Here is a 16,453-nt window from a genome sequence, read left to right as displayed (position 1 = left end):
GACCCACTGTGCTGAGTGAATGACATGTAGATGTCATCCACCTTCTTTTGAAAGTGTTTGACAAAGTTGTCACAGAAAGGGAATTTCGAGTTACAGAAAGAAGATGAGGCAATGGATAGAGGAAGAGAAGGTGACGAGGAGGGAGGGAACATGTTCAGAAATAACGGGAAATGTTGTTTTCCTCCATCTTCGCTCAGCTGCCCAAAGCCCTCTTCTGTGAGATCTCAGTGAGTCATTTAGCCATGACTCAGGAAGGGAGGGCCAAGCCAGCTGGGAGGAAAAGGGACAATGAGAGTTGTAGGTTGTGGAGAGGGAGGAGAGTAGGGAGGAAGAGGGAGACTCAGGAGACAGAATGGAGGAGATGGGAGAGAGGACAGGAAGAAGGAGGACATTGCAGAAGGGAAAGCAGAGAGGGACTGACCGTTTACGGTCTGGTGGAGTGAGAAAGAGAAATATGCTTTAGTAGTTTGTTAGGATGCAGAAGGCACTTTAGGCCTTGAGTTCCCTGCATTCCAGCCTTTCTAGTAAGGCCAGGTTTGTAGTTTCCTTCCTCTCTAGTATGGTCACATGTAAAGCATTCATGTCTTTAGATTCCTGCCTCTGTGGTAAACCAACAGTTTCCTGGCTCTCCGTTTGGCCAAGACTTTTCTGCCTCTTAAAATGGCTAAGATGTTCCTGTGTGTGTGGGTCTGTGTGTGTGTGTGTGTGTGTCTGTGTGTGTGTGTGTGGGTAAAACTTAGACTGTCTTAGTGTTTCATTTCAGTGTAGGACAACACTACTCAAGAGAAGTATGTAAGCCTACAGCCGAATTAAAACTAAAACACAGGCAACCAAGAAGGTGATTTAATGTATGCTAAGAATACCCAGACCCTCGGGTAGCTGAAGATTTTCCTGGCCATCATGTAGGACTAGTGTTTCCCCAGTTCACAGCCTTAAAGGTATGTTCAGTTTATCTTTCACCCCAGGTAGGCTCTCAGCTGTCAGTCCCAGGATCACCAACATGTAGTGGCAGGTTAAAACATTTCTGACCCACGTCCCTGGACTCCAGCCTTGATGCTAGGTGATGTGGGTGTGTGGAAAGAGAATCTGCTAATTGGGCAGATTGATAAGTCTATCACACTGCATTTGGTTTCAATGGTTATTCCCCGAGAGAAAGAGGTGATGCTGAGGGCTTAGGGGCTGATTGGACCACAGCCCTCTGGAGGAGCCGGAGGTGCCATTAGAAATGTATTGTTCAAGGGGTGGAGAATTTTCTTTTCTTTTTTACATTTGCCATTTAGCAGGTTTGGGTCTCTATTTTTGTAAATTTAGCTGATGTTTTCTTTATGTAGCTTAAAATGTTAATGAACTGTTATTTATTAACTCATATAGTTGAATATGCTCTACTAATATATAAACTCAGCAAAAAAAGAAACGTCCCTTTTTCAGGACTGTGTATTTCAACAATAATGTTGTAAAAATCCAAATAACTTTACAGATCTTCATTGTAAAGGGTTTAAACAATGTTTTCCATGCATGTTCAATGAACCATAATCAATTAATTAACATGCACCTGTGGAATGGTCGTTAAGACCTTAACAGCTTACAGAGAGTAGGCATTTAAGGTCACAGTTCTAAAAACGCAGGACACTAAAGAGACTTGTCTACCGACTGTGAAAAACACCCAAAGAAAGATGCCCAGGGTCCCTGCGCATCTGCGTGAACGTGCATTAGGCATGCTGCAGGGAGGCATGAGGACTGCTGATGTGGCCAGGGCAATAAATTGCCATGTCCGCACTGTGAGACGCCTAAGACAGCGCTACAGGGAGACAGGAAGGACAGCTGATCATCCTCGCAGTGGAAGACCATGTGTAACAACACCTGCGTGACAGGTACAGGATGGCCACAACAACTGCCCGACTCACACCAGGAACACACAATCCCTCCATCAGTGCTCAGACTGTCCGCAACAGGACAAATCTGGTCCAGTCCATGAGGAGGAGATGCACTGCAGTACTTCAAGCAGCTGTTGGCCACACCAGATACTGACTGGTACTTTTGATTTTGAGCCTCCCTTCATTCAGGGACACATTTCTGTTAGTCACATGTCTGTGAAACATTTTTAGTTTATGTCTTATGGTGTTGACTCTTTTAGTGTTCATACAAATATTTACACACATTAAGTTTACTGAAAGTAAAAACAGTTGAAAGTCAGAGGACGGTTCTTTTTTTGCTGAGTTTAGTTTATATCAGAAGGACATGAAAGAAAATAATGCTGGTTAATGGTAAATAAAGAAGGGTTATAAACTAATTCCCATTTCTATGAGCGGATTTTGGATGGGCTATATCATTGACTCAAACCTCCGCAGGTAACCCCCAGCCATCTCACAAAATTGTTTCATCCCTGAAGTAGCTCCCCTTAAAGGAGTGATGGAATATGCACTTCCTTGAAGTGATAAAACAAAAGTTGACATGTAGATGACACCGATTGTGATTCTGAAAGAGTCTGTCATACTGTAAGTCTGCAGTTACGCATTGCTCATTGGTTTTGTGTTTTAGCACAGAAACCTACGGATGTGTTGCAGACATTTTATTCAACAAATGTCATAGCATAAACATTTACCAAGTTGTGTTTCCCCTTATCAGTGTCTGCTGTTCCATAATGAGGCAGTCAGGAGACTCCGCTCAGCAAACGCTTGTAGCACTGAATGTCACACTGTGCCACAATACAATGCTGATGTGGCAAAGTGGATATCTGCAAACACAGCCTTGCTACATTCACTGTTGTCTGTGGTCGTCATAATAATTTGTGAGTTACATTTATTTGTCAGGGAGGAAATGCATTAGGATAATCACCCAGAACACCACAAACCAATAATAGAGTATTATTTCGTGGTACTGTACTTCTACACTTCAATCACAATAATGTTGAATCCAATCATGTCTCATGATTCTTTTAGGTGGATCAACGGCCTACTGCCTTTTCTAACAGCTGCTTTCAGATTCCATCTCATTTCAATTCAAGACACCTGCAACAATTAAAGGCCATATGGGGGCCTTTAAGAATTCCAACTAGGTTAATTATCCCCATGGATATTTAGTTTATAGGAGAGATACAATTACAATTTTTTTGCTTTCAAGCAATACTCATTTATCTGTTTGTGAGATATTAGACAAATGAAATATTGCATGTGATATGTAACAATGAATTATGAAAATGATTAATAAATCGTGTCATGTACAAATAAATCATGATCATAGTTCTATTTATTGAAGAAAAAACATTTTAAGCATTTGTGGCTCTTGAATACACCCCCGGTTATAGTTGTCCGTTGTAAATGACGTAAACGGAAATAAAGAGCGCGGTGTTTGAACGTTGTCAGTCCTCCAGAAAACAAAGTAGGCTGTTGAACTGAAAAGCTTTTCTTCAAAACAGAAAACGTTTTAATAATGAGGAAAAGCAGCATGGGTAGTAGTGGAAGTGGTCGAAGCAGAACATTCTCAATTAAAGGGCGCCCTAGTGAAGATTTGGTGTTTGACGAATTCGGGTTTGCACTGGTCAAAAGAAAGGACCAAAAACGTCAACATCGATGTCACAATTACAGGTTAGATCTTTGCTGCTTCAATTTGCATTGCATTCAGGAATGTGAAAGACTGAAACAAGACTGATAAACATGTGTTTTAGCCTGTTCTGGGGTTGTACACGAGTGGAATTGATTTGGACATTTCAAAGAGGAGAATGATTTGTCCTTAATGCCAGGCTGGGCTACTATTTCGTTTTAACACTACCGTGTTTACTTAATGCTCTGCTTCTCGCCCAGGTATCCCCAACTCGATGCATCCAGGGTAAAGGATTTGTGTGAACTTCTCAGCTACTGGAATGGATCCAGTTTCATCTGCAGAAGCCAGGTGTTTCATTTGACTATCTACATATCTAAGTGGTTCCCAACCCTTTTTGGTAACCATATCACCAACTGAATTTGGCAGGCATGGAGTATCTCCTAACTACCACCTCATGTGCCTTTGACCAGTTGGGCTGTCCTGAGTCTTCACAGAAACAGTGAATATACTCACGTTGGTGCTACCTCTGTTTGTGAACCACAGAGCTATAGGCTTATACCAAAACTAAGAATTTAATAGAATATCTGTGCTACTGAAGTGTACTAAAACATCTGCAATGTATACATTAAGTTGTTTTTAGATTACATTAGACCTACTGTAGACTATTGTTTAATGTATTCATTAAGTGGTTTTAGATTATATTAGACTTACTGTAGACTATTGTTTACTGTATTCATTAAGTGGTTTTAGATTCCATTAGACTTACCGTAGACTATTATCTGCCAAACAGCCTGAGTGATCACAGCCATCTTGAAATGGTACACCTGCAGACCAGCATAAAGCTGTAAATAACAGCTAATGTTTAAAGGATATTTGCCATTATTCAAGATGACACTTACATGATGATTCTTACATTGGCAACCTTTTTTCTTTTCAGATTGAACGTTTTGTGAGAATGGGAATCCCTTCATCTTTAAGAGGGCGAGTGTGGAAGTGCCTTCTCAACACTGAAAACATGAGAGAGTCCAGTGTTTTCAACTATCAGGTGCATGCATTGTCTTAATCTCTGTTATAACCTCATTTTCAAAAGTACACTATAGACCTGCACTTGCATCAAAACGTTTTCTCCTCTGTAACGTCTGCCTTTGGACGCTTTTAATCAATAACAGACATTTTTTTTAAATGTATTTTGTGTTAAATCAATTGCAGAAATGTTTGGATCAGATCAGAGGGTCCCTGGTTGAACTAGGAGTTAGTGAATACAGCATTATCTCCGCTATTGCTACTTTAAATGACACAGAGAATGACCTGGGATACAACCGCCCAGCCTGCTTACCTCCGAATCCGGCATATTCCACCGCAGATGTCACTATATTTCGTCAGATTGCTCTGGATCTGCGTGAGTTGTCACATATTATACTACCGCTAAAGATAATGAAGGTTTGAATTAATGCTTCAGATAGAAAGAAACCAGTCAACCTTTGAGAATTAGAACTTTCTGTGACATATTTTAACATTTATTTAGTACTGATTTCCCTGTACTCTGCATACGTGACTATGAAATCTGATTGTTTTTGCCTCTTATATCTTGTATAGAGAGATCATTCCCAACCCATCGCTCTCTGATGGGTGAGAGTCCTGAAGCAATCGAAGGTCAGGCCAAGCTCTTCAGAGTCCTCATTGCTTATGCCAAGTACAACCCTGAGATTGGGTATAGTCAAGGTACCGTAAACCTGCCTGACTGTTTGCAATCATGCACAAATGCAAAAACATTCTGCACAAAAAAAAGGGGTTTTAGAGGTTGCTGAGACTTATGACAGAAGCCCAGATATGTGTATTTATTAGTCCTTGAATGGTCTTGCAATCTTCTCTAGTTAAAAAAATGTGCTCACATTACATTTTTTCTGTATGTTTTTACAAAGCAGTGCATTGAGTATTGTGCTTAAAAAAAATGTTTGGGACAGAAAAACAAATGCGTATCTTTGGCTGTTTAAATAAAAGTATAAATGTATTGCATTTTCAGCACACAGTGTACATAATGCCTTCTAAACATAATGTTGCACCAGTTATTAGATGTAGACTACCATACTTGAACCACATGGTGGCAGCAGAGAGTTAAACATCCGGCCCACACAACACCCATGCTGTCAAGCAAATTGCTTGAAACATTGCTGTGATCTGAATGGCTGACATTCCCCTCTGATAATGCTACAATGGTCTATTTCCACCGTATTCTTCATGCCTCATTTCATCGTGTTCAGGGATGTCCTACATTGCTGCAGTTCTCCTTATGAACCTAAGCGAAGAGGAGGCGTTTTGGGCTCTAGTTGTTCTGCTAGAGAATCCAAAATATCTGACAGCACTGTTTGACCTCTCTGGGAAAAAGTAAGAATGTCCTTTAAAATGTTATGACAAGTCGATCCTATATTAATGACACCAGGCTGCGGACATGCTGAAAGTACTTTACCGGTCTTTGTTTGTGTTTGTCAGGATCCAGCATCAAGCGATGGTGTTTCACCAGTTCCTCAAGCACCGGCAACCCCAGCTCTCTAAGCACATTGTGAGTTTGAGGTCCCAGCTTTCTGCTTCCTGCGCAACTTGGGGCGCAAATCTCACATTATTAAAAACTGCAATTGGAGGCTTACTAATCCTTCACCACCTGTTTGTAGGAGAATCTGCTTAGTGTCGTAACAGGTGTTTGTCATAGTGCCTTTTCGTAGTCAGTTTGTCGCTGTCCCTCTGAAATCCAGTGTCCTTTCCTCATGGAACATAGATGGGTAACTGGCGATACCGTCTTAAGGTGTTTAAGTTAGTTTAGCTCACATTGTTTTGGTCGTCATTTTCACTTGGTTATCGTTTAATGTGCCGTGGTAACAGCCCATGTACACACACGGTTCCCCCGCTGGGGACCAGAGCTCCATATACATCTCCCCCCTTCAGGTGTCCCCCCTCCCCCCCTTCAGGTGTCCCCCCTCCCCCCCTTCAGGTGTCCCCCCTCCCCCCCTTCAGGTGTCCCCCCTCCCCCCCCTTCAGGTGTGTCCCCTCCCCCCCCTTCAGGTGTGTCCCCTCCCCCCCCTTCAGGTGTGTCCCCTCCCCCCCCTTCAGGTGTGTCCCCTCCCCCCCCTTCAGGTGTGTCCCCTCCCCCCCCTTCAGGTGTGTCCCCTCCCCCCCCTTCAGGTGTGTCCCCTCCCCCCCCTTCAGGTGTGTCCCCTCCCCCCCCTTCAGGTGTGTCCCCTCCCCCCCCCTTCAGGTGTGTCCCCTCCCCCCCCTTCAGGTGTGTCCCCTCCCCTCCCCCCCCCTTCAGGTGTGTCCCCTCCCCCCCCCCCCCCCTTCAGGTGTGTCCCCTCCCCCCCCCCCCCTTCAGGTGTGTCCCCCCCCCCCCTTCAGGTGTGTCCCCTCCCCCCCCTTCAGGTGTGTCCCCTCCCCCCCCCCTTCAGGTGTGTGTCCCCTCCCCCCCCCCTTCAGGTGTGTGTCCCCCCCCCCCCCCCCTTCTGGTGTGTGTCCCCTCCCCCCCCCCCTTCAGGTGTGTGTCCCCTCCCCCCCCCCTTCAGGTGTGTCCCCTCCCCCCCCCTTCAGGTGTGTGTCCCCTCCCCCCCCCTTCAGGTGTGTGTCCCCTCCCCCCCCCCCTTCAGGTGTGTCCCCTCCCCCCCCCCCTTCAGGTGTGTCCCCTCCCCCCCCCCCTTCAGGTGTGTCCCCTCCCCCCCCCCTTCAGGTGTGTCCCCTCCCCCCCCCCCTTCAGGTGTGTCCCCTCCCCCCCCCCCTTCAGGTGTGTGTCCCCTCCCCCCCCCCCCTTCAGGTGTGTGTCCCCTCCCCCCCCCTTCAGGTGTGTGTCCCCTCCCCCCCCCTTCAGGTGTGTGTCCCCTCCCCCCCCCCTTCAGGTGTGTGTCCCCTCCCCCCCCCCTTCAGGTGTGTGTCCCCTCCCCCCCCCCTTCAGGTGTGTGTCCCCTCCCCCCCCCTTCAGGTGTGTGTCCCCTCCCCCCCCCCCTTCAGGTGTGTGTCCCCTCCCCCCCCCCTTCTGGTGTGTGCCCCCCCCCCCCCCCTTCAGGTGTGTGTCCCCTCCCCCCCCCCTTCAGGTGTGTGTCCCCCCCCCCCCCCCTTCAGGTGTGTCCCCTCCCTCCCCCCCTTCAGGTGTGTCCCCTCCCCCCCCCCTTCAGGTGTGTCCCCTCCCCCCCCCCCCTTTCAGGTGTGTCCCCCTCCCCCCCCCTTCAGGTGTGTCCCCTCCCCCTACCCCCCCCCTTTCAGGTGTGTCCCCTCCCCCCCCCCCCTTCAGGTGTGTCCCCTCCCCCCCCCCCCTTCAGGTGTGTCCCCTCCCTCCCCCCCCCCTTCAGGTGTGTCCCCTCCCTCCCCCCCCTTCAGGTGTGTCCCTCCCCCCCCCCCCACCTTCAGGTGTGTCCCCTCCCCCCCCCCCCTTCAAGTGTGTCCCCCCCCCCCCCCCCCCCCCCTTCAGGTGTGTCCCCCCCCCCCCCCCCCCCCTTCAGGTGTGTCCCCTCCCCCCCCCCCCCTTCAGGTGTGTCCCCTCCCCCCCCCCCCCCTTCAGGTGTGTCCCCTCCCCCCCCCCCCCTTCAGGTGTGTCCCCTCCCCCCTCTGCCTTTGATTCCCACTGCTTCCACAATCCATCCTCCTTACCAATAAGCCTCAAACACTTCCCTTCTTACTACAGCAAAATGATTGGAGTTTCCTGAAATATTATACATTTGCATTAAATCTGGAGCGAGTACTTTGCCATTTTTGAGTTTCAAAGCTTTATCCTGGAGATGATGGCCATGAAAGCTCTTTGCCTTTATGTCATGTGGGTCCTAGTCAGACATGACGATGTCAGAAGCCGCTGTCTCTCTCAAACCGTTTTGGCTGAATAATGACGTCCTGGTCTGTGAGTGAAGTCCTTCGTCAGCTGGGTCTCTGCCACCCTGCCACCCTGCCACCCCACCCCTTTACCATCCTCCACAACGTTGGTGCATCTTGACGGCCTCTTAAGGGATTTCCAACTTGTGTTGACTCGGCACGTCTCCGAGAAAAGCTGCTGATTGAGTGCCAGGGGCCTGCACACCACCGGCTCAAATGCACTTCATGAGTACATGTTTTTAATGCCTTCCGTAAAGTAGCTGGACCAGCATTTTATGTCTCTCTTCTCTCTAGAATATGAGAAAATGTAATCAGGGGAGATGGAAGACATGGCCAAAAAGAAAAGCGGACTCAGACGTGCCTCCCACCCCACCACCTTAGACCAGAAATGCCCAGGCTTTTGATGGAGTCATGCGTCTCGGTCTTAAAGGGTTGGTGATGTGACTCGATGTGCCCCTCTGGTTTCTGCTGTCTCTTTAGGGGGATGTCGGGGTGTCATCCATCCATTTTGTCACGCCTTGGTTCCTAACCCTGTTCACCTCGCTGCCCTGCTGGGACTCTGTGCTGGCCATATGGGACCTCTTCATGTTGCACGGTACCGTAAAACATACAGAGAGTTACAGCCCTCCGGGTTCTGCCAGCACTTGTCACGTTCGTCCAAATGTAAAGTGCATGTACTGGATCAGCTAATGATTGACCCTGTCAGACTGATGTGTGTAAGAGTCTACAGAGAGAGTGTGCTGTTGGTTGGTGTCTGGGAGCTTTCCCTGGTGTGGTATGGCATGCTGAGATGGGTGGGACTGATGGATGGGGAGAAGTGTGTGTGTGTGTGAGCGTGGTGTCACTGAAGGATTGGTGTCTGGCAGTTACACACATTTGTGTCGAACGGTGGCGACTCTGACACTAAAGGTTGAGTTTGTTCAGATTGGTGTAAAACACGACCCGGCTCCTGTTTGTTCTCCGTTCTAGGTGTCTGTCATTTATAACATTTTCTCAGGTCTGTTTTTTTTCTTGTGTCCAGGTCTCTCGGCTGTGTTCCGCACTGGCCTCACCCTCATCCAGCTCCTGGAGTCTCGGCTCCTGAGTCTGACCGACGAGGCTGCTGTTCTGCCTCTGCTGCTGAGGGTGCCTGTGGATGTGTGAGTGTTACCGTCCAGTGGTCCCTGGTTCATGCCGGACACGGGTCTACTCCCATGACATAGTCTTCTCACTTAATGCTTGGAAATTTAAGAGACATTATTGGTTATTGGCTTCCCTACAGACCTACTCTGTGTTCTGAGTGGAGGAGGAGTTATATAATTTGGAATGAAATTACTAAGGGTTGCAAAATGAAGACGCTTTATTGCATTCTTTTTTTTTTTTTTTTACTTGCCCAGATTAGGACTTATTGGCAGCATTTCACCGACAGTCAATCAGTCTGTCGCTTTATAAAGCCTCTTTTACATCAGCAATATAGTCACGCGATTCTTATGCAGATACTGAGCCTAAAACCCCAAAGAGCAAGCGACAACAATAACTGATGCCATGTGGTTAGGAAAACTGCCTAGTTGAGTTGGAAACTTAGAATCCTACAGAGATGCTGCTCTGAAAGGTAACCAGTCCTCTTCCGGCTGTGCCCGGTAGAGATTATAAAAATACATTTTGGGCCACATAAATGTTTTTGCATATTGTCATTTGGAATTATATTCTAACTTCCATTTGTTTTTTTTACTATGAAAATGTTGAGGTTTAAAAAAAAAAAAAAACATTCTAAGGCATTTTCTTTTAGATGGATATGCTTTGTTGTATAGACTAGCAAAATATGTAAGTTAATAAGACTGAGGATTGCGTAGACACAACTGTACATTTAGTTTTTTATGGAGAGCCATTGAGTTCTTTTCAAGTGTTCAATGCAAGCAACTATTAAATAGATGCCTCATGAATGCAAATCAGTTGATGTAGCATCAGAAGTTTGACGTGTTTTCTTGGTGTCTAACAGTCTCTATGGAAACATGGCAGGACACTGGGTTTTTGTATGTAACTGGATGGCCAGTTCAGGATGCTGGAACAGATAGCTTTTATTTTTTTAAACCATATTGTTCTTTTGTCTGCCTCACTTTCTTTTTTGTTTTTTATAAATATTTTTCTCCCTGCCAAGTTTACTTTGGCCAAAGGACTGTGGATTAGCCTCTTGTTACTTTGGAATAAATAATGAATTCGGTCACATCAGCATGTTAATCATTGAATATTAAGAGCTCTTTGATATCCAGTTTTGTGTTAGGGGGTGGGGGTTGTGGCAACAGAGCTTTGCTCGGATTTTGCTGTTGTTCTTCTACTAGGTAGGGGGTAGTGGTTGCTTATGTTTCTTTATCCTTTTCACATGTTTTGTATAAGAGTTTATGGTCTCAATGACAGTAATCCTAGAGCAATTAGGGTTTATTGCCTTAGCTTTCTAGGTGAAACTATAGAATTTAAATTATATAAGTTATGGAATCACTCTTCTTTTTGGGTCTTCCATAGCCATTGATTTTCACCATTTTTTATGTTTTAAAAAATGGTGAAAATCTGTTTACATTTAAATATTTATCCCTTTGAATGGTAGTCATTGGGCACCAAGCCATACACTGCATTGAAGGTCTCCTGTTGCTAGCCTGGCATCTGTGTGCCAACCCAGTGAGGTCCTGGCTAAGTGGTTTCTCTGTCTCTGAGGCCAGGATCCTCTTACAAAAGGAAGGAGCGAGGGGGAGAGGTGGCGTGGGGGAGGGTCAGAGATCACTCTTCCATACAGGGGGTAGAAACTCTGAGCAATTGGCCTTTTTGAGAATGAATGTTTTATCTGGTCACCAATGAGAATTGCCTGGTTTGGCCCAGGCTAAAACAGGAAAAAGTCACTGGCCAATGGGCTTGCTCATTCTCGTAGCCGAGTCCTCCTGATTGTGGTGAACACTAGAAATGCCAAAAGACAACCGTCTGATTAATGAAGGACTTTTATCCTTCGTCCATCTCATCTATTGGTTTCTGGCCCAAATTGGCTGTCCATCACCTGTCACCAGAGCCCGGGTGACAACAAAGCCTTGGTACTGCCATAGATGTACCAGTGTCCTCAACCCAACATAGCCCTAGCCCTTTCCCTCTTCTCCCTATTCAGGCTCATTGACACGTCTCGCTGCCTAAGGAGCTGACAGCTCATTTGTCTGCTACCTTTCACTGACGAGCTCACTTCAATGCGGAGCCCTTTTCACTCCGCTCGCTAAGAGCTGGTGTCATAAGAGGTGCGGGGGCAAAGCTGTGCCCCAGTCCCAAGGGCTTTTCATCGCAACGCATTTACAACCGTGATGTATCAAAGATTTGTCGATTTTTGTCTTTAGGGTAAATAACATTTGGCATGGTGTGTTTTGTGTGTATTAACCCCGCTGTCTGCTATTGACTTGAAATGACATGATATCTGATCCTAGGAGATGTGTCAGGGGCTTTGGTGTACTAATGTGAGCCCCCCCCCCCCCCCTCTGTCCCACTCAGCTGTCAGCACAATGTCCTGCTCCCAGCCCTGTGGAGCACCCAGGTTCAGGACTGGGAGATTAAGTGCATGAATAGCCTGGTGTTGGAGGAGAATGACGAGGGACACCACCAAGGTAACATGTGTGTATGCGCGCGCACACACACACACACACACACACACTTTGGTTCTCCTTTCGCTCTCTGTGTTATAACTGAATGACTCTACATGACTCCAGTGAGGCATTACTTTCCTCTGGGCTGCGCGTTTGACCAATAACAGACTCTGATGCTGTAACCAGAGAAGTAGGTGGGAAACTAAAGGTTAAACGGTGCGGTCTGACTGAGAAAACTGAGCTAGTATCGCCTTTCTGATGGCCAAGTCCCCTGTGTCCAGGCCTTATCTGGTGGGGCTGGGATAATCGGGTCTGAGATGCTTGTTCATCTTGACTAAATGTCAGAAGTATTTTACATACACCCTCGGGATCAGTCACAAAGCTCACTCTGTAATGTATAAGCTTCGTGTTGCTGATCTGTGACAGGTGAAACAAGTGATTAGTTGTGTTCTTGTTCATTTTAGAATTAAGACTAAGTGTTATCTATCTACTCTTTTCCTTTTTGCTGGTTAGAAATGTGGTTTGTGGCACTCACTCTGTTATTGTGGTTAGTTTGTTTTCAGTAATTAATTGATGCATTTGGATGGAAACTTTGACATGAATCACTGCCAATGTTGTCCAGACCTGGACTGTGGTGGGGCTTTAAAGGCTGACTCTACCCAATTTCAGCCTTTGTCAAATCAATTATTTGTTGTTGAAAATGGTTTGATTCGCATGGAGTCACCCACCACTTTTTGAAGAAAGCTTTAGATTTAGTAGTTAAGGTAGGGAAAATAGGATTTTTTTTTTTCTTTCAAGAAAGTCCTCAAAGTGTAGTAAAACACTTGTTTTATGTGATCATAATTCCTCCTCTCAACTGTGGGGACTATAGCCATACTCTCGGCAGCGTCTCCAAATGTCTTTAAGTGAAAGGGCTCCATGATTAGCCACATCTCACTCTGTCCTGCTCTAATGCCAGGTGTTATGTAATTGCCGTCTTCCAGTTTGAGTGACACTTCACAGAGCCTCCCTTTGTGCCTGAGTCATGTCAGCATTCTCGTGTCTTCTATCATGGCAAAAAAAAAAAAGAAATCTTGCAATTTATTCAGGAACCCTCCCCTCTCTTGAAGTTTAATCTTCGCCCCAGACATTGTGGAATGTTTTCTGATAGGCCCGTGCACTCGTTCTGCTCTGAGTCACCGCCGACCTTGTAGATGTCGAGAGACTCCCCCTGTCAGTGAGTCACAGTGTGGCTGCAAAATGGCTGCCACAGCCCCTGCTGTCAGAGTGGATCAGTCGGGCCGGGGGGGGGGGCACTGTAAAACTAATTGAAAGCTTCGGCACAGCAGCAGGTTTTACTCAGTGGATCTCTCATCAGGCTGTTGTGTCTGAGTCCGGTTGAGTCATCCACTCTGCCTGCTGTCTATTTAGTGGCACGTCTTGCCTTAGGGAGAGAGGAACTAAATCACAGCGCGTCTGTAAGCAGACCCGGCCTGGCCCCTGTCTTTATGCTGCTTTTTGGCTGCCTACTCTGGACTTGGACGTGTCTGTCATCATCAAATGTTGAGTGGTTACGGGTACACTAGGAACTACATTTGTTGAGCCAGTAACTTCATTTATTTGTCTCTAAGTGTGAATTCCAGTATGCTGATGGTTGATGTCACTTTGCCGGTTTGTCCGGTATGATTTGATGTTCTGAGTGTTTGTCAGATACTAGACTGTGCCATCTCATCTACAGTGGATTTAGAAAGTACTGGACATGATATACTACCGCTCAAAACTTTGGGGTCACATAGAAGTTTCCATGTCTTCAAAAGAGAGGAGTTTGTCCATTTAAAATGACATCAAATAGTTCAGAAATACGGTGTAGACATTGATGTTGTAAATGACTTGTAGCTGAAAACGGCAGATTTTTTTTTAATGGAATATCTACATGGGTGTGCGGAGGCCCATTATCCGAAACTGTCAGTCCTGTGTTCCAGTGGCATGTTGTTTGCTAATCCAAGTTCATAATTTTAATTGAGCATTAGAAAACCAGTTTAGCACAGCTGAGAACTGTTGTGTTGTTTAAAGTAGCAATAAAACTGGCCTTTAGATTATTTGAGTATCTGGGGCGTCAGCGATTGTGGATTCAATTACAGACTCAAAATGGCCATAAACAAAGAACATTCTTCTGGAATTCATCAGTCTATTTCTGTTCTGACATATGAAGGCTATTCCATGTGAGAAATTGTAGATCTCATACAACGCTGTGTACTACTCCCTTCACAGAACAGCGTAAACTGGCTCTAACCAGAATAGAAAGGAGTGGGAGGCCCCAGTGCACAACTGAGCAAGAGAGCAAATACATTAGTGTCTAGTTTGAGAGACACCAGGTCACAGGACCTCAACTGGCTCCTTCTTTAAATTGTACTTGCAAAATACCAGTCTCAACCTCAATGGTGAAGAGGCAACTATGAGATGCTGGCCTTCTAGGCAGAGTTGCTCAGAAAAGGTAGTATATCTGACAGGCCAATATAAAGGAAAGATTAAGATGGGCCAAAACTTTGGACAGAGGAAGATTGGAAAAAGTGTTATGGACAAACACAGTTTGAGGTGTTTGGATCACAAAGAGAACATTAATGAGACCAAATGAACAGATGCTGGAGGAGTGCTTGATGCCTCTTGTCAAGCATGGTGGTGGCAGTATGATGGTCTTGAGGTGCTTTGGTGGTGATAAACCGGGAGATTTGTTTAGGGTAAAAGGGCTCTAGACAAAGAAAGACTCTTGCAACACGGTGCCATACCCCGTGGATGAGGTGAAGAGTCTGTCGTAATCTGCTGGTGTCTGACAACATTAAGTTTAATTTAAAATGTGGAAAAAGGCCAAATGTCCTGGGATGTTATCTATGCTTGACATTTAGCATGTGGTTGCAGTCCCCTAAGCTATGGAGCTCCTCTATTGGTTGTGACTTAAGTGCGCTCAAAACATTAAGCTCTTAAACGCTTAGTAAGAGTACTTGCACAAAAAGCAGAGAAAATAATGAAAAGGTTCATCTGGGTGGTAGTTGTGCAACTTCTTATTTGCCCAGCAGGAGGTAGTAATACTTAGACAGCCATAATTTCTTGGTTATCTGATTGCCTTAAAATAAAACCTCATGTGGATGTAACAAGCAGATTTTGTTACACCAAGTTTTTTTTATTTTTTATTGAATTGAATCCAAAGATGGAAGTTTGCTTTAAGGATACCTGGCCTTAATAGGTATGCTTAGGCTATAAAATATGTATAAATTAAAACTGTGAAGCCGTGGAACAATGAGATGCATATGAATAGATTTTCTTTGGGGCATCGCTGCTCCTGGGGCTGTTGCTTGTGTGAGCAGGCTGGCACTCTGTTCTGGCCCTCCAGTCCAGGAGGAGTGTTTTAGTCAGCAGAACTGTGATGGCAGGTGGCTCCCGCTCCTTTCTCTCCCTCAGTCTCAGCGTGTTGTTCCCTGTGCTGGTGCAATGACTACGCTAGTTTTCTGACACTTAATGAAAGGCCTCGGAAAGAAATGGTGTCTTTACCTGGGGTGGGGGTGGGGGGGGGGGGGTGGTGGTGGTGGTGGTGGTGGTGGTGGTGGTGGTGGTGGTATGTGGACGTACTGTAGTTCTGTCTGAGCGAGTAGAACAGGTTGCTTGAATACTTCTACTTTTAGTTTAACAGTGTTCAGCCAGGCAGTTTATTTTGGACAAATCCCTGTTTGGAGGGACCTACCTGAAATTGTCCGATACAAAGTATTTTTCAGTTTTGCCATGGAGGGTGGTACCTGTGGCCTGCACTGTTTAGTAGGGGCGGGGCCTTTTTTCCCCTGACACCAATTTATTATTATTATTATTATTATTATTATTATTATAATAATAATATCAAAATGCACAGATTTGTGAATTGGTGGGTAGAATATTTCCTCAGCAATACAGATTTTATTCCATTATTTTTCTCTACTTTCATATTAAAGCTGCACCAGAGTAAGGTTTCAAGGGTTTATAGCCCATGATCTCACCGAAGATGTGCTCAGTAAACATTTGCTCAACTTCTGAAATAAATTTTTTATGAAAATGGTTGATTAAAAGTTTTAGGTGTAGTGGATTTTTGCCAGATTTGTGTGTGTATGATTATCAATGATAAGAAAGAATTGCCATATATAGCAAAATTGAATTGCCACACTGAGTTTATCCCAGCGCAGAAATAATTGCCATCTTATCGTTTTGCGTACTAAACGTTGTGATATCGTATTGGGATGTCCCAGACAATTCCCAACCGTACCATGTATATTTGGGGATTTAGTAATTGAGTATGGTTGCCTTGATGTGCTGTAGTGACTCCTTGTGGCGGCTCTGGCACCTGCCTGCTCAATCAAGGTTGATGACCGGAGAGTGTGTTCCATCCGGCAAGTAAGACATACAGCCTAGATGTTTTGGTTCAGTGAGCTGGATGATGAGAACCAAAACAGCCTTGGAGGACACACACGTTCACATCTACC

The 16,453-nt window shown here is 45.7% G+C and overlaps 1 protein-coding gene across 1 annotated transcript in view; it reads left to right on the top strand.

The window, feature by feature from the left end:
• Positions 1 to 3,313: 3,313 nt before the first annotated feature.
• si:ch211-266k8.4 (TBC1 domain family member 10A) overlaps positions 3,314 to 16,453 on the top strand; it is a 38,299-nt gene continuing 25,159 nt past the window's right edge. The window contains exons 1-10 of the mRNA XM_010883552.3: positions 3,314 to 3,584; positions 3,801 to 3,888; positions 4,478 to 4,585; positions 4,750 to 4,939; positions 5,137 to 5,262; positions 5,802 to 5,925; positions 6,031 to 6,100; positions 8,863 to 8,977; positions 9,404 to 9,521; positions 11,881 to 11,993. Coding sequence (XP_010881854.2) covers positions 3,430 to 3,584; positions 3,801 to 3,888; positions 4,478 to 4,585; positions 4,750 to 4,939; positions 5,137 to 5,262; positions 5,802 to 5,925; positions 6,031 to 6,100; positions 8,863 to 8,977; positions 9,404 to 9,521; positions 11,881 to 11,993 — 1,207 coding nt within the window. The 5' untranslated portion in view covers positions 3,314 to 3,429. The remainder of the gene's footprint in view (positions 3,585 to 3,800; positions 3,889 to 4,477; positions 4,586 to 4,749; positions 4,940 to 5,136; positions 5,263 to 5,801; positions 5,926 to 6,030; positions 6,101 to 8,862; positions 8,978 to 9,403; positions 9,522 to 11,880; positions 11,994 to 16,453) is intronic.

The sequence above is a fragment of the Esox lucius genome, chromosome 19 (genome assembly GCF_011004845.1).
Source record: "Esox lucius isolate fEsoLuc1 chromosome 19, fEsoLuc1.pri, whole genome shotgun sequence".
Taxonomy (NCBI): Eukaryota; Metazoa; Chordata; class Actinopteri; order Esociformes; family Esocidae; genus Esox; species Esox lucius.
Note: the sequence above shows the minus strand (reverse complement) of the source record. Positions and strands in the feature narration are given on the sequence as shown.